The sequence below is a fragment of the Corvus brachyrhynchos genome, unplaced genomic scaffold (assembly GCF_000691975.1).
Source record: "Corvus brachyrhynchos isolate BGI_N302 unplaced genomic scaffold, ASM69197v1 scaffold101, whole genome shotgun sequence".
Lineage (NCBI taxonomy): Eukaryota > Metazoa > Chordata > Aves > Passeriformes > Corvidae > Corvus > Corvus brachyrhynchos.
Genome location: NW_008237239.1, coordinates 19937255 through 19962050, shown reverse-complemented (window position 1 = coordinate 19962050; position 24796 = coordinate 19937255). Strand labels below are relative to the sequence as shown.

At 37.6% G+C, this 24796-nt stretch overlaps 1 protein-coding gene across 12 annotated transcripts in view; it reads right to left on the bottom strand.

Moving 5' to 3' along the window:
• NRXN1 (neurexin 1) overlaps window positions 1-24796 on the bottom strand; it is a 672391-nt gene that overhangs the window by 89074 nt on the left and 558521 nt on the right. For 10 of the 12 annotated variants that reach the window (XM_008630366.1, XM_017730095.1, XM_008630367.1 and 7 more), the window contains 2 exons: window positions 8159-8248; window positions 6414-6733 (listed from right to left, as the gene is read on the bottom strand). In XM_008630366.1, coding sequence (XP_008628588.1) covers window positions 6414-6733; window positions 8159-8248 — 410 coding nt within the window. The remainder of the gene's footprint in view (window positions 1-6413; window positions 6734-8158; window positions 8249-24796) is intronic. The other 2 variants (XM_017730093.1, XM_017730094.1) reach the window with 1 other exon arrangement.

Below are 24796 nucleotides of genomic sequence, written 5' to 3'. Positions count from 1 at the left end.
AATGAAGTAGCATTGCTGATCATGTCCAGTTGTTTTTGGGCCTGTAGTTTTCCATGCATCTGGTTAGGATTTGCCTTCGGTGCTCCACTATGCTCCAAATTGCCTCTATGAATCTTTCCAACAAATGCCAACGACAACAACTAACAGTAAGTCTTATCCCTGAGCTTGGCACAATTAAGGATACTGTTAGAGTATTTATATATAAAAGTGTCCTAGGATAAGATTTTCAAAAACTTTGATGGAATATAGAAACATTAATGAGTCTGAGGAACTTTTGAGAAGCTCGTCCTAAGCACACACATACACTTTGTTTTTCATCTTTGCTTTTAAAACACAAAGCAGAGGAAGACCTGGCTCTGCAATATGCAACAGAAGACCAGGACGGACACCAGAACAGATGAAATTTAGCTTTTCTGGGAGCTTAATATCCTTGAAGTCTTTATGCTGAAGCCAGATTTGACTGACTTGGTCAAGGGATGCAATATTTATTAAGAGGCAGACAACCATGAGATCATCTAAGTAATACTTGGAAACAACAAACCAATGAGCCAGTTCAAGAGGCAATTGTACTGAATACTGACTTTCTAAAGCCATCCTATTTATACAACTTCAGTACTCCAGCTGAAGAGCCAATATTCAATATGTAAATATTTTGCAGAAGAATGGGAAAGTCAAATGTGATCAGGTAGCAAATATTAAAACAAAGATAGAGAAGTTTAATGTTCACTGTGTCCGCTTTTCAATGTTTTAGAGATCTTGAATGTCAGTGATGTTGATAATTGTTTTAAAACAATTAATCAAATTATCAAAAATCACTAGAAGAAACTTAAAATTCTTAATATGATATTTTAAACAACAACAACAAAAAACCCCGCAAAGAAAAGTGCATGGGTTTCACGCACTTAGATAAATTTCTCTCAACCTGCAACTGAAACACGTGCCCTTCACAACTATCATTTTGCACAGAGATCCTACTGCAAATGAGATTTGTCCCAAACACTCAAGCTTCCCAGGATTTGTCATCTATGGGACATGTATGGGTGCTGAGCACTGGGATGCTGGAAGCTGTGGGATTCACTTTACACTAGTGAGCATCTGTTGAGTCAAATCTTTGTGATTTATCAGAGCCCTGGCAAAGAGCTTTGCTTACTGGGGCTGATGAACTGTGGAGAAGTTGGTGTGACCATCCAGTGCGGATACACGGGAAGAATACAATGCCTGTATTCTTATATTATATTATGTATTCTTATTATACAATGCCTTAGGAATAGGACTTTGCAATCCATGCAGGCATAATTTTAAACCAAAATGGGTGGAAAAAACTCATCCTCCTATCAATATTATCTGCATACATTTAATGATTACTGTGCCTCCACAAAACATGTTCACATTTGGCTAGAGGTTATGTATTCAACTACCACTCTTAAAATTGAACTCTTTCCATGGATAACACCCCTGGTTTTTTCCAGTGCTTGTTTTTATCTGGCAGGTGAAGTCTCTGAGCCAAGCCTGTCATTGTCCCTGCTACAATGAATGCCATTTAAATCTGCTGCTCCAGTATAGGTAGGGAAACATACCCTTCACCTGATGTATGCCCTCGAAGGCAACTGACCAAATTTCAGTTCATTGACTTAGTTCTGCCTGACCAAAAATCAGTGCCTATTGTTCCCAAACATGCAATCATCTCACAGTATATAGCAATTGCTGGCTAAGTGGCTTAGTGCTATTGATAAGAACCCACCCTGACGAGAACAAAGAGGACTGCCAGAATACGTTATGGAAAATAAAAAAAGCTATTTTGCACACAATTTTCAGAAGGAGTTTCCAGTGCATGCGAGTAGAGGCTGCTCTGTGGATAGGCTGTCATAATCAAATCCTTAGAAAGGGATGAAAAATGAGCATATTATTCTTGATTTACTATCACTTCATTTATGATTTCCAGCTAATATGGACTCACAAAGCCGTGCCAAAGAGACACTAAAGGCCTGATTGGGCTTTCCTAATTCAAGCAAAATCCATTCTCTAAGTCCTTTTGAAGCCTTTCAGGCTTCTGCCAACTCTTGCAATTTTTATTGCAAGCCTTGCAGTACTCAGTGTTTAGCTTAACATTTCAGCTCCTGGAGCTCTACAACATGTGAATCTTTATTTTCAAAGATGTTTATCACCTTCATGACTGAATAGAAAAACTTGAAAATTAGATTTTTAAAAAGTGTTAAAAATAAAAGAAAAAAAGAAGGAAGAACTTAACTGTATCATTTTGCTGAATAACCTCATAAAAAGTTGATATTCTTGGATCAAATTCATGATTTCTGAGTCCAAGTGCATTCTTATGGCTCCCCAAAAGTCAGCAACACCTATTTTCATTTAACACAAGTCCTGTTCTCACAAAAATTAACCTGGGGGATTTCTTTCCATGCTCATAAAGGTATGCAAAATGTTGAGCCTCCTCCCATGCAGTGTGGAGGGAACAAATCCTGCAATCCTCAGCTCCCATGCCAGTGGCCAGGGATTCCCCCAGGTCTCAATGGCAAAGTGAGAAGCAGAGGAAAAATCTCACTGACCAACCAGCTGGTGCCAATTTTGCACCAATTACTTGGCCAGGCAGCCAAGTCCTTAAATTGCCTGCTCCAGAGTCTGCTGTACCTCTGTGGTAATCCTACAGCTGTCTGAAAAGACTGGATAAAAAACTACAGGGCAGTAAAGTGTCCCTCCCACAATGGCTGCAAATCTGCACATTTGTCAACACTGAAACAACACAATCCTTGCTTTATTTCCCTCTTCCTCCCACCTCCTGATTTCCTCTTTTTCCCCCCCTCCTTACCTGATACCTTTTGTTAATTCTGTGAGATATTGGAGGCAGGCACTTTCACTTCCTCTGTGTTTACACAGTGCCGTGCATGGAGGCTGACAGCTTGAATGCCATTATAATCAAAGGATGAGTAGGGGGGAGGATTTAAGACACTAAGGAAAATGAGGCATTCACCTACTATTGACATTCAATAAGCTTTGAGTACCTTTCTCCCCCTTTGAAAAATTTACATTTCCAAGTGCAATAATTAAGATGTCTCTCATCACCAAAACATCCATTGTTAAAATATTTCCAAGCTGGGAAAGTCTTCATTTAGAGTCTCTAGCAAATAAGCGTTTCTTTCTCGGAAGCACTAAGACCTCCTTCATCTACAATCATGCACAACAGTATTCAATATACTTTCTGGAAGTCCCATGTGTATCTTGCATCATATATTGCTTTTGCTAATATCTGTGAGGAAGCAGATAGGAGGAACCTACAATTAAACATTGTAGGTTTTTTAAAAGAACCTTTCCTATAAATAGAGATTTAAATGATCTCCTTTAAGTATTGCAATCTTTAATTTAATTCAATACCTCTGCAAATGGAGCAAACAATCTCTGACTGATTAGATCATTTGCTTCTATTCTATTTCAGCCATGCACTGGTTTGTAGTAATGTAGGGTTTTTTCATTAGCAATTGCTGTTCAGCTGCATATTTTCTTCAATAACTTAATTAATGCTGGAGAGGTAACTTTTCTTCTTGTGCATTACCATATGTCAGTGTAGTTGATGCTCTTGCAGAGGTTAAATATGAGCAAAAATCAGAAAAAAAAAAAGTAAAGGACAAAAATGAAAGAGAATGAAGAAATTAAAGGTGGTTTTTTTCGTGAGATGGTGACTGCCTTCATCTCCAGGGACATCAAGATGGAAAGTGAATACTCAGCACCCTGCAGGACAGACCCATGGGAGTCCTATGGGTCACAAGCTCAGAAATTATTTCATGCAGGTAGAATAAGAACCAGGTATGAATGAAGAGAAGAAATTATGTCCCTAAGGGGATTCAGTAGCTTCCTAGGTCTTTGTTGCATGAATAGTATAGCATCCTGCAGACGAATTTCAGCTCTGACTTTGGGATGTTATAAATCTCTCGAAATCAAATCATAGGCCTGATGCCAAACTGTGTTCCAGTGCAGTCCCTGACAAATTAAGTGTATAAAATGACACACAGAGATTCTACCAGAGAGGACATTCAGACACAGATGAAGTCAAGAAGGGCTCATTTATACACTCAGGTTATCCCAAGTGCTGCAGTGATGTCACCATGGAATGCTTTCCTCACAAATGCTGATTTCAGGCCCATAAATCGGCATTGTGTCCCATTGGATGCATGAAGTCCTTGTTCCACCCCAGCTAACAGGTGACAGAGGCTGATCAAAACCTTCACCCTCAGAACTTGGGTTGGAGAGATGTTCTGTACCTCTGGGTGCTCCTCATGGTGAGGTATCAAAGAGCTCCCGTTATTTTGGCATAGCCACTTCAGCCAGAGAGGAAGGAGGAAATGGCACAACTGCATCGAGGCCACTCAGCCCCAGTGGCAGTGAGGTTCTCTAAAAAATTGAGTGGATGTTCTGACAGAATCAATAAGGGCCACATTTTATTTCAGGCACCACAGTCTAGAAACAGATCAGCTTTGGAAGATCATTTTGCCCTAACGGTTTCCCCGCCTCAGAAAAATTTACACCTCACCATAGCTGTTAGCTTATGAAAATTTTATTTCAAAAATATCCCATTGGAACACCTCAAAAAGAAAAGTCTTAGTGGCTAAACATGAAAATAGTGTGCAAATTATAGTAGGGAATACTCCCAGAAACTGAGGCCAACTGGCAGAGCAATTACACCAGTAAACTCCTGCTGCCTACAGCTCATGCAAGGTGCCAACTGAGAATGGCCCCTGTGACATTTTTCCTCCAAAATTGTTGGCAGAGGCCAACAGTATGCTGGGAACTGACAGAACAGCTTAACATTGTTTAATTTTAATTTAGTAACATTAATTGAGCCCAAATTCTTCCACACTGGGAGGGTGTTCTACACTTTTAGAGGCAGACCTTCCCTTTGGTAAATTTGATGAAGCCTTACATTTTGCTGCTGCAAAATACCGAGGGTCAGACTAGCTGGATAATAGAGTGCAAGATACTATTTAAAACAGAATTAGTAACAAAGAAAGTGTATTGCTATTTAGTAAAACTCTGTAACCTACTACAATAATTATTAAACCCTCTGTCAACCTGCAAGTCAAAATGCTTTTCTTTTTAAGGCTCATTTCTAAGTGAAGTGTACTGCTTCAAGATTTTTAAATAACAATTTTTACTTTACTGTAGTTTTTGGTCCATAGTATAAAGCATACAGAGATACTACAGACAGAAAAGCTGAAGTGTCAAGTTTGATGCCCCAATCATATTCAGTCTGTGACTTGAGTTTTTACACAGAAAACAGGCAACCTGACCTCAGCCTCTGTCTACTGTGCTTCATTCTTGAGAAAATGAACCTCATTCAACGCATCCTGTCCCTCCCTACAGGTCATGATGCTTTCTGTGTTCTTTGTCCTACTTCTGGATCTCAGGAGTGTAGCTGTCATGGCTTGATGGCCCAGTGGGCACACAAACAAGCATGTGAACCAAATGAACATAAGAAAAGCTTTTAGCAGTCTACCTGTGTTTCTTGGTTTGGTTGAGGGTTTTTTGTTCGTTTTGTTTCATTTTTTTTTAAGAAAGAATAAATATGAAAGAATCTTTCCCATCACAGGAACGTCTTGACAAGTTTTAGGTTCTTAAAGCCCAATGTCTGACTGCTGTTACTCAGGATATCCACGAGATGAAGGTACTTAATTCACTCACCTGTTTTTCTCCCCTCCTTTTCCCAATAATTAAATTCCCCTGCATATTATACAGAGATCCTGACAAAACCTGAAAGCAACTAAATATATCACCAAATTCATGAGATACAAATAACTTCAAACAGTAAACAGCCTATGACTTTGAGCCTGAGTCTCTCATGGTGCAGAGTGTTCTTAATTCCCTCTGCTGCCACTGCTTCTTGTGAGGAATACTGCCAGAGAAGATGATCAATCATGGGACTAGAGAAAGTTCTAATTCCCTCTTTTCCAGACTCTTGCAACTTTTTGTCTTCACACCTCCTTCCTGTTCTCTCTTAAAACTGGGTTTCTTTTCTCTATCTCAAGGATAAAGTCACCACTTCATTTAATTATCTCTAATTCCAGACATCCTGCATTCCTACACTGAAAATAATCGATGTAAGCCATCAAAGGAAGAAAGGGTATTTAAAAATATGCACCACTATGAAGATGGATGACAGAGCAATATAACTCAGCACCAGAACAATCTGAACTGGAAAGTTTGCCTAATTTAGAAGAACAGCAAAGTCCTTACTTTCCCTCTAAATGCTGATGAACATCACATCCATGAGCCACGTATGGTACAGAACTTTCAACTGTAACTCATGCATTTCTTTAACAGGAGCAATTTCATCTGCAGAGGGAATGAGACAAAGGAAGCCACGCTCAGAGGTGTGAGGATATTGGCAAAAGGCGAGGAAGCCAACTAACCTGACCAATGGGTTCTTTGGTCGGAGCCTTTCCTCTTCTAGCGGTGCTTGTGGCCAAGGTGGTGGTTGTTTCCATGACTGACGTGGACATCTCCGACTGCATTGCGGTGGCTGTGGACTCGGTTGTCATAGAGGAAGGCACTTCACCAACAAGTCTCACATTTCCTTCTATCACGATGTTGGCATCATTTTCTGCCGCCATATTCAGAACTTTCAAGCCATTGTAGTAAAGACCAGAGAGCTGGCCTTGGAAAGGGTGGCCGCGTTCCTTGCCTCCAATTTTTATGGTTGCTTGGCTATTGAAGATTGTGAGCTGACGCCCTGTGAAGATAATATTATATACATGCAAAAATGTTGACTGTGAACGCTATACTCTACACGAGTGATAACAGATTGTCATGGGGTGAAAAATGAGAGCAATAAACTATAAGAAAAGGATTTGACTCATAATTCATTGCTTTTTAATGAGGTGTCCATGAAATGCATAAAATTTGAGAGCATTTGCATTTTTCTTAATTTACGACGTTTTGGGATCTATATGTTTTTTGCTAAAAGGCCAATCAAATATATTTGCAAATGTGTTTGGCACTACAAGATATACCCCTCTCCCTTTTACCTGAAAGCAGTGTTAACCTTTTGGTGTGTTTTAAGAATGCCAGGTTTTCTAATTCCTTAAGATAACGTTTTCTTCAAGTCTGCCAACATTTAAAAGTTTGGATTTTTTCCACGCAATGCAGCATAGAGCCTATAGCTTTATGTACAAGTGAGTTTATGTATGTATAGACATATACGAATATGTATATACACACAAAGTTTATATATATGCCAAGAAGTCACTAGGTCAAGTGAATTTTAAAGAATTTATGCAGTAATCTGTTGCATCTCTATATATGTGAATATTTACATTTTTAATTAAATATTTCCTTTTCGTATTTAAATGTTTATTTCCCTTCAACATACACACTGAAAAGAAACACATGGTTCACCCTGAGTATCTCAGAGGCAGATTCAAAAATAGATGTCTGATTGGCTTTCAGCAAGGCTATCAATTAAAATAAAAGATTTTAGATGTAAAAGCGGCTTCAGAAATGATACACATACCGATGGAGAAATCATGGCACATTTCCATTAAACAGAGAAATCCTCAGCAACAGTACCACTCTTAGTAAATAGAATAGTCACTTTAGCAGATTGGTTTCTGCTCACAAAAAGCATGCACACAACTTTAAAGTTCTGTTTTAATTAGTGTTTGTTCCAAAATCCCCTTAGAAGGTTGCAAACGTTAAAGGGACTTCATTTTGATTGGCAATTCATATTGCCCACTATTTAAGATACCTACAGTTTAAACAAATTTTTTTCAGGACCATGATGAAGATATCATAACTACAGATATTTTTAGTTAATAATTTAGATGCTGGAACATGGAATATAATCTATGAATGATTTATAATTTTTGGTTAATGTTTGCTATGAGTACCTTCATAGATTGAGTTAGTGGATTATATTTAACAGTCCCTTTAACCTTAAGTTAACAGGGTAAGATTATTAAACAGCTGGTACTTCTAGAAATGTATAGAAATTATTATACAAGGTATGCAAATATTACTCTATATTTTACTTTTTAAAATTTGTTTTAATTTAGTTTTACTGAAATTTATTTTTTATGTTTATTAGTGTTACAATGAAGCACTACTTGGTTATGTTCAAATTATTTTTTTATTTGAAGTTTTAATCAATGTTTTTTACCTTTGTCGAGTAGCCATTCATCAACTACTCGACCAAGTCGATATGGAATTCGCTGTCTAGCAATCGCCAGGCGCTCGTTATCATTGTTTCCTTTAAAGTTTAAAGAGACATTTCATTGGTTAAAATCTGTAAGGTCAAAGGTTAAAAGTTAATACTTAAAGCTTGAGCTATACAGTTGCCACATGATTTTTTGAAATTTGGAATTTTAAAAAGTGCTACCTAGAACATTTCATGGTTCAGACTTTTCATTCATTCATTTATTTTATTTTAGCAAACAAAATTATTCCTATGTTAATTGAAAATTAGAAATCTGCATTTGAGCTAGGTTATTAAACTTATGTTATAGACAGACCCAAAAAACAAATTTAAACATCATCGAATGGCTTTACAAAAAAATGATAGTTGACCTCAGGGTTTTGTCTTTTTTGATGTTTCTTATTAACTAGTTAAACATGTTCAGGTGAAACAGGTTTAAGTTTTCAAAAGACATCCAACCTCTCACTCCAGGTTAGTCATTTAAAGAAGAAGAACACAACTCTTAATCACCATCTAAGGCACACTTACTTCTTCTGTCTAATAATAGTCCTGCTGTAACTTATTCCTAAGCAGAAAAAATACACATTTCTTCGCTTCATTTAAACAAAATCCAGAGATTCAAATACATGGTACAGAACAGACCAGGGCATTCGCAGTTTGTACATTCTCTTAGGACTCGTTGACAATGTCTTGAAGGAACACCAAGGCTTTGACAAAAGTGACTTGCTGAAAGACAGCTTGGTTCTGAAACATGGAAGTGCTTTAAAATTTAGCAAGAGGCCATCTGTGGTGGGGTTTCATAAATTAAGAGCTAATCAGAACTCAGCAATGCAAAGGACAAACTTGTCATATTTGCCAACTGTATCTATTCTCAGTCAGTGCAGAGATCTCTGACTTTTTTAACTAAAACAGTGAGATAGAATAAGGCTAATACAGTCACAAAAATAGCAGATGAGGAATAATTAGCAAAACACTTTAAATATTTATTTGTAATTACATGTTTTTGTGCTTGAGTTATATAGTTGTGATCCCTCAGAAAACCACTTAGGAGAATAGCAAACCTAAATATTTGCTTCAATGTATAGGCTTTTGGTGGCAGCCTAATTTTAAACCAACAATGTCTTTTTCTTTCATTGTATTGGTTCATATTAGGAAAGAATCTGAGAGATAAGAGCCGGATGGGTAAAAAGCAGTCATTCATAAATCATGTCCAAATACAAAATCAATCTTATTGGCTCAAATGTGCATATTTTCTTTGACTTCAAAACCCACCAAACCAACCAAGGAACCAAGTCCTGTATCTGCAGTAGAAATGTAAGCACATGCTGCAGTAAGTCCACGTAGTGCTCAGAAAGACACATTCCTGAGCTAGAAGGATCCCACTGCTAACTATCAAACAATTATCCAAATTCAGGAGATCAGTGTTCTGGTTTGTCACAAAATTACAAGCCGTAACAGGCTTGCAGGGAAGAATCAGTACAATAGATCCCCAAAACTGCAAATGAAACCACGGTGGTTTTACGCAGGTATTTGTTCTGCAGCAATGAGAACTGCTATTTCCATGTTTCATTCAGCCCTCACTTCGTTTATCATGGACATCATCCACCATGCCAGAAGCTGACCTATTTGCTTTTGAGGAGATGCTCTTTTCCTGTTGGTTCCCTTTCCAATGTAAAATCATAAAATGGTTTGGGTTGAAAGGGACATTTGGAGATCATCTCTTCCCACCCCCTTGCTATGGGTAAAGACACCTTTCACTAGATCAGGTTGCTCAAAGCCCATTTGACCTGACCTTGAGCCCTTCCCATGATGGGGCATCCACAACTTCTTTGGACAACCACAGAAGAGGGTTCCACAACTTCTCTGAGTAAATATGCTATGTGGACATCTAAGTGTATGTCATATTAAAAAGTGGATGGACGTACATACATATATATATATATAAAACATATACATTTTGTTTCTATGTACATTTCTCTCTGTTCTCAATGTTTAGATATATTTTCCATGAAACAGAACTGAAACTGAACATTAAACATTTTACTGAATCTCTCCCTTTTGTACTTCTCCAAGGAAGTGAAATTTTGGAATTAAACACATCACAACACAACTACTGTGATGATGTGAGAATAGAGGAAGCTTTAATTCTTTCTTTCCTGTTATGATTTTTAAAATTACTGCTCTTCATCCTGGCCTCCTTTTCCTACAGCAAACTTACTGTGAATAAAAGGAAATTTGAAAAGTACCAGAAAAAACCCAGCAAATTTCATGTGACCAACACAGGAACCAAAATAAATGGTATGATCCTACATGTTTCTGTTCTGGATTTGTATCTTCCATCAAAATATGTGTGTATGTATGTATACCTCAACCACTGAGTTAATAATTTATATTTACTGACACTCAGTTACTTTTAACACATTTAGCTTTTCAGAAGGATGTTCCTACAGTTTTTATTGAGGCACTATGAGTTGAGTCACTGAATAAGTGAGAGAACATCCTATTTCCAAAAGGTTTCCTTAACTCAAAGTAAATGAATCATGAATTTTAGTTAGGGTTGCATACCTTTTTTTTCCCTGGTTATTTATATTTAAAAAAAAAAATGGGGGAGTGGGTGAGATTCTTCTATGTCATTTATAAAAAAGGCTAAGTTGTTCAGAAGAAGTCTGTGGGCATAAGGAATGCAGTAACATAATGGAAATAAGTTTAATGGGTAGAGATCATCATTCAGTCATCAACTTCACACACTGTTATTCACTGGATGCCTTTTGTGAACGAATGCTCTCTAGATCCCACGAGAACCAGGCAGTTATGACAAAGTATTCACAACTGCCTTTACTGGGAGGGCATTAAACTGTGGTGTTTATTCACCCAGTAGGTGTAAATCTGGAACATTTGGTAAGAGGACCCTCTGCAGACACCAGACTGGATCCTTAGCGCTATTGCAACTCTCTGTTGTAATTCCATGACTAACACGGGATTTATCGTAGGCAAGGTCCACTCCCACTAATCTGCAGCTGCTCCAGAACCTCTCTATGGTGAGCCTGGAAACTCCTCTGTGAATTAACACCATAAATTTAACCTTGGCCAGCTTATACATTTCTTCGAATCTTTTCATTAAAACATACAGTATGTATGTTTTTTGAGACTATTATAATGTGATTCTATCAATAAATTATGTTTTATACTAGCTGCAGCAGTCCTGCACCACTGGGAGCAAAATTCAAATGAAAAGCAAGGAAATAACAATTTGATTTGTAAAGGTCACACAAAAAATAATTGCTGATTACATTAGCCCATTCGTCATCAGAGGAAAAGTGCGCTGTGAAATACATCTCAATTTGACACTATTACATTAGCTTAAATTCTTCTAGTGTATAATATAAATGCAAAGGCTAGGGGGAAATGGTGTGGAACTTATCTGGATTTAGTTTCAAGGAGAACACATGGATTTAGTAATGATGAAACCAGTAGACACATAACAACTACATTAAAAAAAATTAAACGTAGAATTGAAAATAATGGAAACTCCATTAAAAGCAACAAAAGTCCTATTACTACATCATGAAAAGCACACATAGTTTCAATAACTGCTTCTTCCCAAACAGCTGGTTTGGGTCATGCACTTAGATACAACGAATCTGGATAGATCCCCTGAATTCAGTAAAACTGTATGCATTTCCCTCATCTTATAATCTCATCCCCAGTAATCATAAATACCACAGATTGTTTTCCTCAGGAGTATTCAGCTCATGTTTTTCTACCTTCCTTTATTTATGCTTGTTTTTACCAATATGGTGAACCACAAGGAACTTCTTCAGTAAAAACACTTCCAAGAAGGTTAATAAATTTTTTCATACTCTAAATAAACCTGCGGCTTTGAGATTTTATTTCTGCTACCCTTCTGAAAGATTAAGTGCTCTGGCAGGCATCCTTTCCATCGTAATTCATAAAAAACCCCCCGATGTGCCTAAACTTTAATTGTAGACAGCTATGTGACTATCCAGCATTACTCTTCCAGGTTATATGGCCAAGATTTCTTTGATTAAAAAAGCTGGGTAGAAATGATTCACTCAGGATGTGCACCATGACACTGTCTAACCTGATTGAATTCTAGATGGCTTCATTCTTCTGCCAAATAGACAATATTTTGTCACAACAGAGTGTTAATTCCATACTGGCAGAAAGGCTTCAAGGGAATAACAATAATTCCAAAGAATCAAGGTAAGCAGAGAAAAGCAGCAAAGGTCAAATCTTTGAGTCAGAGCTAAATCTTATGTCACAACTGAGAAGATGTAGTCTAAAAAAAACTTTAATCATGCCTTTATATCTATAGGTCAGCTGGGACAAACCAACTATGTGAACTTCACTAATATGTATTTTATCCCTCCTGATTTATTATATTGTCAGGGCTGGAGTGTAATTCTATTTTGTGCTCTGAAATAAAGGTGTCAGTTATTGATGTGAAATAGCAGCATCCTTGAAAAGGAATAAGTAAGAAGGTTGAAAATCGTGAGTCTGTGAAGAACAACCTATACTAGAGAATATTTTCTTTGAAACAAACCCTTTAACAGAATACAAATTCATATTGTTAGTCCCAGTGATCTGTTAGGGAAATAAATAACAAAGTGATGAATCCAATGACACCACTATTTCTGAATCAAGACTCCCCTGACATCTGCAAGAGAAAGACAGAGACCCATATCATTCCTCCAGATGCAGTTAGGGATGAAACCTGACTGAAATGTCAACTGCATGACGTGAGAGGAAGCCACAGCAGCTCTGGGTGGGATATGGGCACAAACAGTCCACAAACAGTCTCACATGGCCAGGAGATGAAATCATAATCTCAGTAACGGCCCATACTAAAGTTCTTTCATAGCATCTATTTCCACTATTGTGCACATATACTTGAGACTGGGTTGCGTGGGGGAGAGGAGAAGAGGTCCAAGTTCACCTCAGGAAGTCACTGTGTTAGTGGGGGACACTGCTCTGACCTACATTTTTGCTGAGTGCTTACAGACTTGTCTAGCCAGTGTTTGATCCAGGAGTGAGCTCTGGATGGATCAGATGAAGGTGCTGCTGAAAGATGTCAGCTCTACTTGTTACAGTGTGTGGGGAGAGACAGAGGAGGAGTATGAGGAGTTACATACCCAGAAGGTTGATTTGGGCCTCCTCCAGTGTTCAGAGGGAAGGTACACACACAGTTGCAGAATGTGAGCGTTTTGAACAAACCTTACCGTCAACTCAGAGAGAAGAGAAAAGTACAAAGAAACTCGTAAGTTAGAGAAGGAACCTGTAGCAAATAAGTAAGAGTGCAGCTCTTCAATGCCTTACCTTCTGGAGAAAATTTAACCTATGAAGAGAGAAACCACCATGAAGTACAACTTCTCCAAACTTTGAAGTGTCAAGCATGGCAAGTTCATATTAAATGACCAAAATATAATATGACCCTTTACACCCTACAGGAACTCCCAAATTCCTTATAATGAATATTAAGCATCCCAAGAGGTTATTTGCCCACAGAATGACTGATAGGCGTCTTCATAGCAGAGTCAAATCTCTCAGTGGTGGCTCATAACAGTGCTAAAAACAAAGCAAAACTTAGGTTTGCCTTTAAGAAGAATACAATTACAACATTTATTGCAAGATGAATGCGTAAGTTGGTTCCCATTCCATTTATCCTACAGACTGTACCAAAACATCTATTCACCTGTAAGCTCCTTATTTCATGCTTGCATATTAAACAAAGTAAATAATATTCTTACAACTTTCTACAGGATTAAATGGAGAACTCTCATTAACCTCTCAGGGGGAGCTGAACCTTCACTTCAAATCAACTACCTTCTGCCCTGTTTTGTTTTTGATTATTTTTCACTGGATTAATTAGTAATTAAATGAAGAGTATGCTCTTCCTGACTCTCACTTCCTCACTGTAATGCAGTATCTGTCTCAGTTTGTGCAGTTCTGGATTGCTTATTTTGAGAGATTGGTGTATTATATCAAAAACAAGCAAGAGAAGATGAAAAGCAACAAGAAGCAGATAAGAAAACATAAGACTTGTCTGATAAATTAAAGGTCATATTTTGTTATCAGGAGTTTTAAAAAGATCCTTTGTACTGCCTGTGTAGAATTTAAAGAGCTAATACTGTAGGGCTGCTGCTAAAATAGGCAGGAAAACTGATAGAAATCATTGAAGAGGAATGAATTGTTGCAAGTATGGTACCATGCCCAACATCCCCCCAAGAGTGACATTTTGTAGTTCTCCAAGGTAAAAGGACTCTGAACTGTTTCTAAATCATAATGTCACAGCATTTAAGGTTATATTTTCGATATAGATTTAACCAGAGGTTGGCTGTAAGCAGTTTCTTATTCAATAGATTTTCAACAACTGGAAAATGGAGAATGTTTCAAGCCTATTGCATTGAAAATTAGCTAGATCTGAGATAGCAATCAACTGCTGAGGGTGTTCAACTGACTTTTGCCCAGGTAGCAATCTGGATGATCTTCATTTCATGCTAGCAAAGAGGTGCTATATAGAATGTCTGTTGACAGAAATAATACATTATATAAATGAACAATGGCAAAAGGGAAACACTGTGCTCAGCGCCCATTTTAAATTCCCACTGGGCTGTAACTCCATGAATATCCAGTATTCAGGTAGAAGCCATCACTAAGAAAGGACTTACTAACTATGTGGTAAGTCTCCTAATTAAGTTTAATCACCACATAAGTTCCGAGTTTGGAAAAAGGACAAACTGTCAGAAGGTCATTGCTCATAACCTTGCATTTTACTGTGGTTAGTGAAAGGCTTTGGGAAAATCTATTTTTCCCATAAGTTATTTGTGGACAATTTGCAACACGAAAAGTCATCTGAAACAATTGGAAAAATCTTCTGGAGTTAAATCCTCCTCTTGGATATGTGGTTAATAAGAGAAAATAGAAGATTGGCCTTCAGTTGTGATCTCCAAAACTGCTGCAATTGGACTGCTTGAGCAGGCTGTGCAGGGGCAGTGCAGGGTGCAGATAAAGTCATGCTCATTACATGACCAGGTTCATAAACACTGTGGGAAATCCAAAGCACTCAGCATCAGCCTTCATCAACAACACACAAACTAACTTGACTGCAGCTGTAAATTTTAAAAATGTTGATTTCAATGTTCTTTCACAAAACATGAAGATGCTGGAGTTAACCCCTGTGTTCTAAAGTCCTGGGACATACAGGTGCTTTGTCACACTTGCTGCACCTGCCCAGGCTGTATCATCTTATTCTCCTATGGATAAGCATAATTACACACAAGCCAACAGGAACAAAACAGAGGTCATTTTTTGGACCAGATTTTGCCAAGAAGGAAAAAAACAGATGTGCCCATACAGACAGAAAATGGCATTTAAGAGATAAAAATCTGTTCTGTGTCAGCAGTGCAGGCAAAAAAAAGTGAAAAAAACCTAGCCCTTGGCCAAAGCCAGCTCCAGACTTTCAGTTCTGTCTAAAAGTGGCATTTCAATTTGTGTATTTAAGCCTTGAAGACATTTTACTATAAAAGAATAATCTATTTCAAATGGAAAGGTTTAAACTTGTACATACAGGGGAGTTTTAATGCTTTAGGCAAGATGCAGAAACAGAAACTGTAAATAATAGAAACAGATGTTCACTGAGATAAAAACAGAGGAGTGCTTTAGGACTGCAGAACTGCAATGACAAGACTAAAGTCTAATGGAAAAGTCTAATGGCTGTGGGTAGACTCCCAGCAGAAGTTTAATTTTATCTGTTAAAAATTGAAATAATCTGATTTCATATTTATAAATTTAAGAAAAAAAATCACTAATAATTCCCCTTTAACCTGTGCTATGTTGCACATCATTATAACTTTTTATAAAATGCAGCTAAGTTTCTAATAATCTGCAAAACATTTACAATTAGCTAAGGTTTTTCCTCTTGTGATTATGTTTTACCTCATTTTTTTTAAAGTAGTACAACTTAGAATACTGAGAATTGTTGTGAAACATTTGATTTTGTTTTGAGATGTTAATTTTGAAGAGAATTGGAAAGTTAATTGCTCAGATACTTTGAGTTTCTATAATCAAAACTCTTCTATATTTTCCTTTTTGTATGGTTTAGGAAGTTCTCAGGGAAGGGAACATCTGGTTACCATAATATGGTTGTCACTTTCCTGATATGTCTCCTTCATGAATTCTCATATTCTCTGTGTGAAAATGGGACAAAGACCCACTGCTGAGTAAAGACCTTGTGTGGGGAATAGGCAGGAGAAGGGCTGTCAATGTTGGCACAAACCACGTGCATGGAAAGTCCATTTCAGTGCACCCTATTCTGCAAAAGTCCATAAAGACACGCTGAGCATCAAGCACGGAAGCAATTCTCCAGTGTCTTCCTAAATCATGGCCTGAAAAGATCTTTGAAGCTACAGATCTCTCCTTGGATGTTTTCAGATGACAGATGGTGTCATGGTAGCCTTGAGCCTCTAGAAGAGAAAGCCAGTGACTCCAAAGCCAGTCCTAACACATGTGGATCTGACCTACACCAGCTAAACCAAGACATCCCAATGCTTTAAGTTCTTGCCTGGGATCCACTTTCATATGAGGAGCTGCTCTGTTTTAAAGCTAACAAGGGCACGTTTTGGATGGGCAGTTCAAAGCTGGCAGCTAACTTTCATGTAGGTCTAAATTTATTGGCTTGATTTTCAGAGCAAATCTGAGCTGAAACACCAGAATGAAGGAACAATCAGTATTGGACTAGGTAAGCATATATGACTTTGCAAGGAAATAGATAATCACTAGTCAACTGTCAATATGTTTAATTTTTCGTTTTGTTCTACAAAAATCCATTTGCTAATGCAATATCCACAGTGTGGACCTGACTTCTACTCTGAAACACTTATGAAATGTTAAATGGGAAAAAGATCAACTTTAGAAAGAAAATAGCTCTGCTAGCACAATTTACACATCTACTTTTTCTCAGGAAACCACTTGACCTTTTAAAAACCTACTGAAACCCACCATGTTGAAATTAAATAAGGCTATTATCATCTTTCCAGCTTTATGAACTCTTGTAGCTTCTCTAACACGAAGCACTAATGCATTATTAAATATAATGTAATATGCTATTTAAATTATTTTTATTTCTAAATGATGGTACTGAGCAAGGTGAAGTATTAAATAAGAATCTAATTCAAAGCAGATAATACACTAACAGCTAAAATGTGCAGATGACTTACTAATAAAATATTAATGAATTCCAGTTTAATAAGCATATTTCAAGACAAAATTCACGACTATGAGCAGGGAGGACTACATCAGTCCATCAATCTATTGTCCATCATCACCCATGAAAGTACTGGCATGGACTCGATAGATTAGATGGGAAAAGGAAGGTGCCTTCTGTGCTTTTGTTCATATGTTCACAGATTTGCCACTGCTTCTACAGCAGAACAGTAAAACTTTGTTTAGCAGTTTCACTGCTGAGGCTGCAGTATATTCAATTAACACTAAAATATGTCTGACTGCCAGGATGGATTGTTACCACCAATAAAGTACAAGGCTAAACCAGGATTCTGACAAGGACTGGAGCAACATCCCATTTTGTTTTCTGCACAGAACACCCATGGTGCTCACATCCACAGAGCTATGACAGATAAGGGAAGTGTACAGGCAGCAGATTATTTTTGACACACTCCTGCAGCACGGCTCATCTCTCCAGCTCAGCTGGAAAAGCTGCATGCAGGCTTACTCCATGGAATGCTCTTTAACTAAAGTCAGCTACTGCAAAAATTACATGCAGCAAACTGTGAGCTATCAGATAGAATGGACAAGCAAGCAGCTAACTAAGAATCATTCCTTACATATCAGGATTTCTGGATGTATAAATACACAAAGCTGAGAAAGAGAAATGTAAATTATATATTAGGATTTAAGTAATATTTCCAGTATTCTCTTTCTGCTCTTTTACAAGCACATTCCCAGTTTGATGTAATAGGACTGACATATTTAAGGCATTGCATAGCTGTTGATTAGCACAGTAATGTTTCTGGATATAGAAATGATACCTGGAAACTTTTTTTTTTTTTTTTTTACTCTGACTTTAATTCCTGGAAAGTTGTTGCTATATCTGCATTATAAACATATTGCTACCACAGCATTATTCTTATATCAATAATACACTCCTAAGACATAGGCCTAATGTCAACTGCACATCACAGGATATGACTATTGACCCACTAAATCAGGTATTCAGCCATGAAACTATTCTTTGGTTAATTTATAACCTGTAACAGGCTCAATCAGGGCTTCCAGGAAACCACCTTCTCCTGACGTGGTGATACACCATAGAGGTAAATCTCTCAGAAGTGAATACCAAGGCTCACTGTTGAAATTCTGTGCTCATTTCTTCCATGAATTTCTCAGTTCTGGTTACAGCTTTCTAGGAACAGCTAAAGAGCACTGTAAGCATCTCCAGTTTTCTCCTCCTGAAAGCACTTAGACTGTAATCAAGTCACTGCATAGTTTTCTTTTTGACAGTATAAATCACTTAAGATTGTTTCTCTCCAGGGATCTCATTACACACGCGCCAATTTGTTTTCTTCCATAGAACCACAGACCCCAGGTACAGACTTTGATACCCCTTCCAGAGCTTGTTTCAAAGTGCTGCAAAAGGTGGTGAAATCCTCCCTAGTTCTTAATGCTTTAGCCTTTTGTGCCCATAAAGTGATTTCCATAAATTCCTTTGTCACAGCCTCACGTGATGCTTCATACAGAGCAACCTGGAAGACGAGACCCCCACAAGTGTCTTCTTGGAATCACATTTCTCCAGGACGCTGTCTACGTTGCCATAACCTTTTTAGAGCCAGTAGAGAACCCCAGTGGGTGTTGGGAGTTCCAGTCAGTGAGTGCCCCTCACTGAGAACCATCAGTTTTATGCAATACTGAGCTTATTAGCTCAGGCTGACTAATGAATAATTAACTATATTCACTGCTTACCCACTTGGATGAGGCATATCCACTAGCTTTGGGATTGAAACTGAGATGTATAGCTGTGATGTGCAGGCTCCCCAAAGTCACTGCCACACCGCCCTCTGCAGTGTTGCTCCTCTCTGATTGTAATTTGGCTCTTAAAGGATGATTTTTACACACAGGATACCTATAAGCACCAGAGAGCTTAATAAAAGGGGAGGAGGAGCCCTGAAATGGAGCCTGAAACCTCTCTGCCTAAATCCTTCATGTGTACCATATCCTACCATAGCCTTTTAGAATGGATAATGCAGCCATAGCTGAGTGTGTAGTTTAGTTCAGACAAAAACTCACTCACAAAAACTCTAGGACTAGGACCCTAAAGTGAGATGGGCAAGAATCCTTTGGTTGAAAATTGCTATGAGGCAATTGCCGTGCTCTGAAAATGAGAAAATTCTTTCAAGATTTAGCCCTATACCCAGCTACAGTTATATTTTTAGCACCACTTGCTCTTTTCAAAAGGGCATATTTGTTATTCTCTCCCTATTGTGCAACTGTAATTTAAAAATTTAAACATCTCCTCTATTAATGCCCATCAGTTCTGTAAAACAGGAAAATCAAAATTGTCTTTATATATACTTAACCTTGATGATATCGTGTTTCATTCATTTTTTAATGTCCACTAAACTCAATGCTGCACCAGAAAAGCCATTTAACTCCTTAGAAATAGTTCACAGAGGAAAATAAACCATTCACATCTCAATTAAACCAATTTGCAAAAGCATAATTTCACTGCCTTTAATTCAGTTAACTTCTGTATGTAAGGGGCTGAAATTAGGATGCCCTTTACAATGTTTCATGCTTCTGATACACTGAGGAATATTCAATTTCTGCTTCAAATTTATTTGAAATACTTATACTACACAATATGACCCTTGTGAAGCTCTTAAGAGTTCTAGGTTATATAAATCATGCATTTCTTTTTTGACAGGTAGGATAGACTGGAAAAAAAAAATATATATATTCCTCTATCTTAGCTATACCTTGCTAGGGTCAAGGCAGGTCTTTGAACACTCCTGGAACACTCTGAAGTTAACTGTATATGCGTGATATAATACAAGAGTAGAATTTGTTGCAACCAAGGTGCCATTAATCTTAAATCCAAAGTATTAAAGAAAAAAATTATTTTGACAGTGTGGATACTGCAGTTGCAAGATGGTTTTTGTTTGATTGGCTTTTAACCAACAGGGCTTAAGACTGAAGAAATCTAATCAAACCAGAGGATGAGGAGATGGGCGTACAGCTTCTCTCCTGTGTTCACAGGGCACAAAGTGGAGAAAGAGAGTCTAAAGAATGTGTACACTTATATGTTCCAGACAGCAATGATTTGTGTCCTTCTGGATACCTGCTTAATGCAGTTTGCTCTCTGGAAAATATATCTATCTAGGATGGAGCAAGTTGCTGTTTCCCTGCTGCAGTATGAATTATAGTGACTATTTCTGAATTAGTTAGTTTAATGGAAGTTCTTATCCTGCAGACATAAAGTACTATACTGCTGTCACACCTCATGCCACCAGTAAAATATATTGGGGACACGTGCACGAATGTGCCCCAAATAAAAAAAAAACCCTCATCTTCCAAGAGCACCTAAAACACAATAGCACTGCAGAGAAATTAGTTTTGTTTTCCATATGATAGATTGTCTGCTTCAAAGGCTCAACACCACATTGATTTGTTCTGTCCTGAGAAAGGCTCCCATTGCAGACTGACTCCAGGCTTGCCCCAGAAGATAATGGAAATAGAGTGCATGGCAGGAGGAGCACACTGCATTGTACTCTGCTCCTGCATTCTCAACCAGCCACTGGGAGCTTCAGTGTGAGCCTTAAAGCAGACCCATGTGTGTGCCAGTCTAGTGAGGCATCTCAGGACAGAGGCACTGTCACAAGTATACCCACTTAAGGGTTACACAGAAATCATTTTACTGGGGTGAGTGAATTATTGGTTTGGCTCAGTGAGTGACGTTATATAAAGTCCTGTGTAATGAGATGGTTACAAACCCACTGGAGGCTGGAAGGAAAGAGAAACAAAGGAATCTGCTGTTCAAATCTCTGCACTGACAACACGGTCCTGCCACTGGGAAAGAAAAGATGAATGACGAATTTCTTTTAAATCACTGATGCCATCAGAGATGCCAGCATTATATTGTTAAGGAAATTATGCAGCTTAAATTCCTTGGGAAAGAGCTTGAACCAATTGTTCTCTTAACTGACAAGATGTTAATCCTCCATTTCTAACTTACCCTACTAGATTGGGTGTGATATTGCAGGTTACACAGAAAACCTATGTCAAGACAAATACAAGTTTGTAAAAGAACCTCTAAATATAGGCAATAATTCATCCTTTGTGATCTGACTTTTGGGAATTGTTAACAGATAATGCCTTTCCTGAAGGGGTGAAAGAGACCAGCTGTGACAGATTTGCCCCATCTCTTTCTTAGGTCTGTTTTCATTCCCATTTTATTCCTCTAGCTTGAACGCCTGGAGCTTGTTGTCTTCAGAAATTCCGTTTCCATATCACCCTGTGCCTAATTATGGTAAGCAGGTACCAGCCCATCCTCTTCCACAAGACACAAAAAGAGCACATCTCTCTTTCTTTCAGTATTTTAAAAACATTTTTCTGAATCACTGCTCATTTGACATTTTCTTTCTCCTTCCATTGTTCCACCTTGCCGTATTTAACTGAAAGGTGTTATACCTTCTGTGATCAAGTAATGACAACTGTGCCACACATTTTATCAAGATCTGAATTTAATTACAGGATCTAACAAGCCTAAGAAGGGATGAGCCTTTGTATTTCACCAGGATATCCAAGATGAAAAATAAAGGGGGAAAAAAAACCTGTCTGCAGACTTGGAGAAGCATTATTATATAGCATTATCTGACAGAAAGACCTGATAAGCTGTCAAATTAAAAAGCTGATTTGGGAAATTTTACTGAAACCACTTTTTGAAAAGAGACTTACTGTAGTGCTTTGTTTGGGTATCGCCTAGGCTCTTTACTTAAAGAGAGCAGCAGGATAGGAGAATTTCATAATCACTCAAAGGGCAGCAGTGCTTTTTTTTAAAAAAATAATTCCTTGTCTTTGGGTAAGCTGCAACAGCAGCTCACCCAAAGAGAATGGGAAAATAAATTTCCATTTTTGTTAACATCAATCTTTCACATCAACAATAAAATTATATGGGAAGTGAGACCTGGGTGCATGCTGACAAATACATTTAATCATAACCAAAGAGCAGTCAGACCTGTATGAAATCAGAAAAACATGCAAGAAATCAGTTGTGCAATTACAAAGGCAAGGGAGAGCACTGGCCTAGTTACATCCATCACTTAACTGCTGGTTTGTGTCTCAGTAACTAAGATGAATTTTTCATGTATTTTGATTCCTGCTTCTTCCAGGATAATTTCTTCCATCTTTACTCTGGAGAACTTACTAAATTGAGTTTCAAATAACTCCTTGCCTTATTTTTACTTCTCCTTGTCATTATTTTACACACTGGTATAATGCCTTCTTTTATTCATATTATAACTGGACATAATAACATGAATATAGGTAGATATCAACTTCCTAGAATATTCATTGAGGCTTTTGTCCAGACAAAACCAACAAAAAAGAACACAATTTTATCTTTTCCTTGGCTAAGGATTGGAGACATCACAGAAAAGTTAATTGTAGGAAACATTTTTTGATTGAGTGATCAGGAGCTGACTTAAATTAATATAAGGACAACTAAAAATAAACCTGTAAATCTGATTTTTGATTTAAAAAGAACAAAATTTGATACGTTGAAGGAAGTTAGATTGTGCAATCAGTATAAGGGGCTGGATTCAGCCAGGAATGACACTTGGAAATTCTATAAGGTAAAGTAATAAAATAATGAAAAAAAATATATATGTATATATTTTTGAGCTTGCACCTGCTAGGTTAAAATATACAAGAGGAGACCTACTAGACTGAACAAATACACTATCACAGGCTATATTACAGGAGGGTAAAACCCCAGATTTGCTCAGTAAAGAAAGCAGTGCCTTTCAGAATTACAAAAATAAATAAACACAGAAGAAAAGTTGCCAGAATTTAAGCCCAAAGAACCTTCCAAGGGAAGTAAAATAAATTTAAAAGCCAGAGATTTTTAAGTGCTATTAAAGAGATCATAGAGGAAAATCACTTTATAGTAAGGCTGGTGGTGATCCAAGGGAGCAGTCTCAATTGACTAATAGGCAGGTATCTATGAAAATGCAGATCTCTGCAGCTCAGAAGAAAGCAATGTACATATTCTTACTGATCTTGTGTGGTCAGAAAGTGAAGAAGATAATCTTTATCCCAGAACTTCAAAATAAGAAGCCAGGAGTTTTTAAATCCAGCTATCCAATGGGGCATGTTATTTTTTGCAGTAGAGAACAGATAATGTAATAGCTTTACATGAGAAGAATTTAAAAACTACCCAGGTTAAGTATTTAGTCTGACCTTAGCCATATATGCTGCTTTAGAACAAATTTTAAAAGAAGTAATTAAAGATATGGAAGCAATTGGAAAATGAGATAAAATGCAAAACTTTACCAAATCATGTTAGGCTAGTTTAACAGCTGTATTTGACAAGCTCACTAATTTTCCAGATGAAAGAAATGAAGTATATCTAATTTATCTGGATTTCAGTAATGCATTTGATATGATGTCATGTAGCAAATCATGGATTAACTGTGGAAAAAGTACAGGAGTGTAAAAATTGTATGGTAAAAAGCTGAAGGAAAAAAAACCCAAACAATAGCATTGAACAAGGAATTTTTTTCTGTCCTCCTTCCTCTATCTCATATAGAGACTGATATCCTGCTGCTGTAGCTATTGACAGGTTCTGAATAAAAGGGCTGCTTGTTTTACATTACACTCAAGGCTCTCATCTTCCCAGGATGCATCTCCTTCCAGGAACGAGCCCTGGAGTTGTCTCCTGTCTTCAACTCCCACTTCATTCGGTGTCTTCTTTAGCTTCTTGGTGAATCTTTCACACAGATGATAAGCAGTCATTGCTTGTCACATTCAGACCTGCCAATGTGTCAACTGTACCATATTCTGGCCCTTATGTTCCCCTCTATATTGCCTATATTTGAAAAATAAAAAGCCTCAAGAAATAGTTGATGGGTCAGATGGACCAAAGCTCTCCATGTATTTTGGGGAACTGATGCCATCTAGTTGAATGAGTAGAAGATCTACATGTGCTTTTGTCACGGAGACATGATAAACTCAATGCTGAGTCCCACGTGGAGTTAACAAGAGGAATATCATGGTGAATTCCCAAACTGCTTTAGACTGTGCCATAGGAGCTACCACAGACACCACTGCAGATATGAATGTAAGAAAAACAGTGGTTTTCTGCCAGAAAAACTACCTCAGTGGAACTCCTAAGAAAGTACCCAAGCTCAGCTCCACAATCAATCATCTTTTGTATTTTCTTCACTGATCTCAGTATAAAGTGCCAAGCACACAATGATCTCTGTAGATGACATGAAAGTAGACATGGTGGTAATGCTGAAGAGGATGCTCTGAATAAACAGAAGTGACAATAAACCTTATACACAAAAAGGT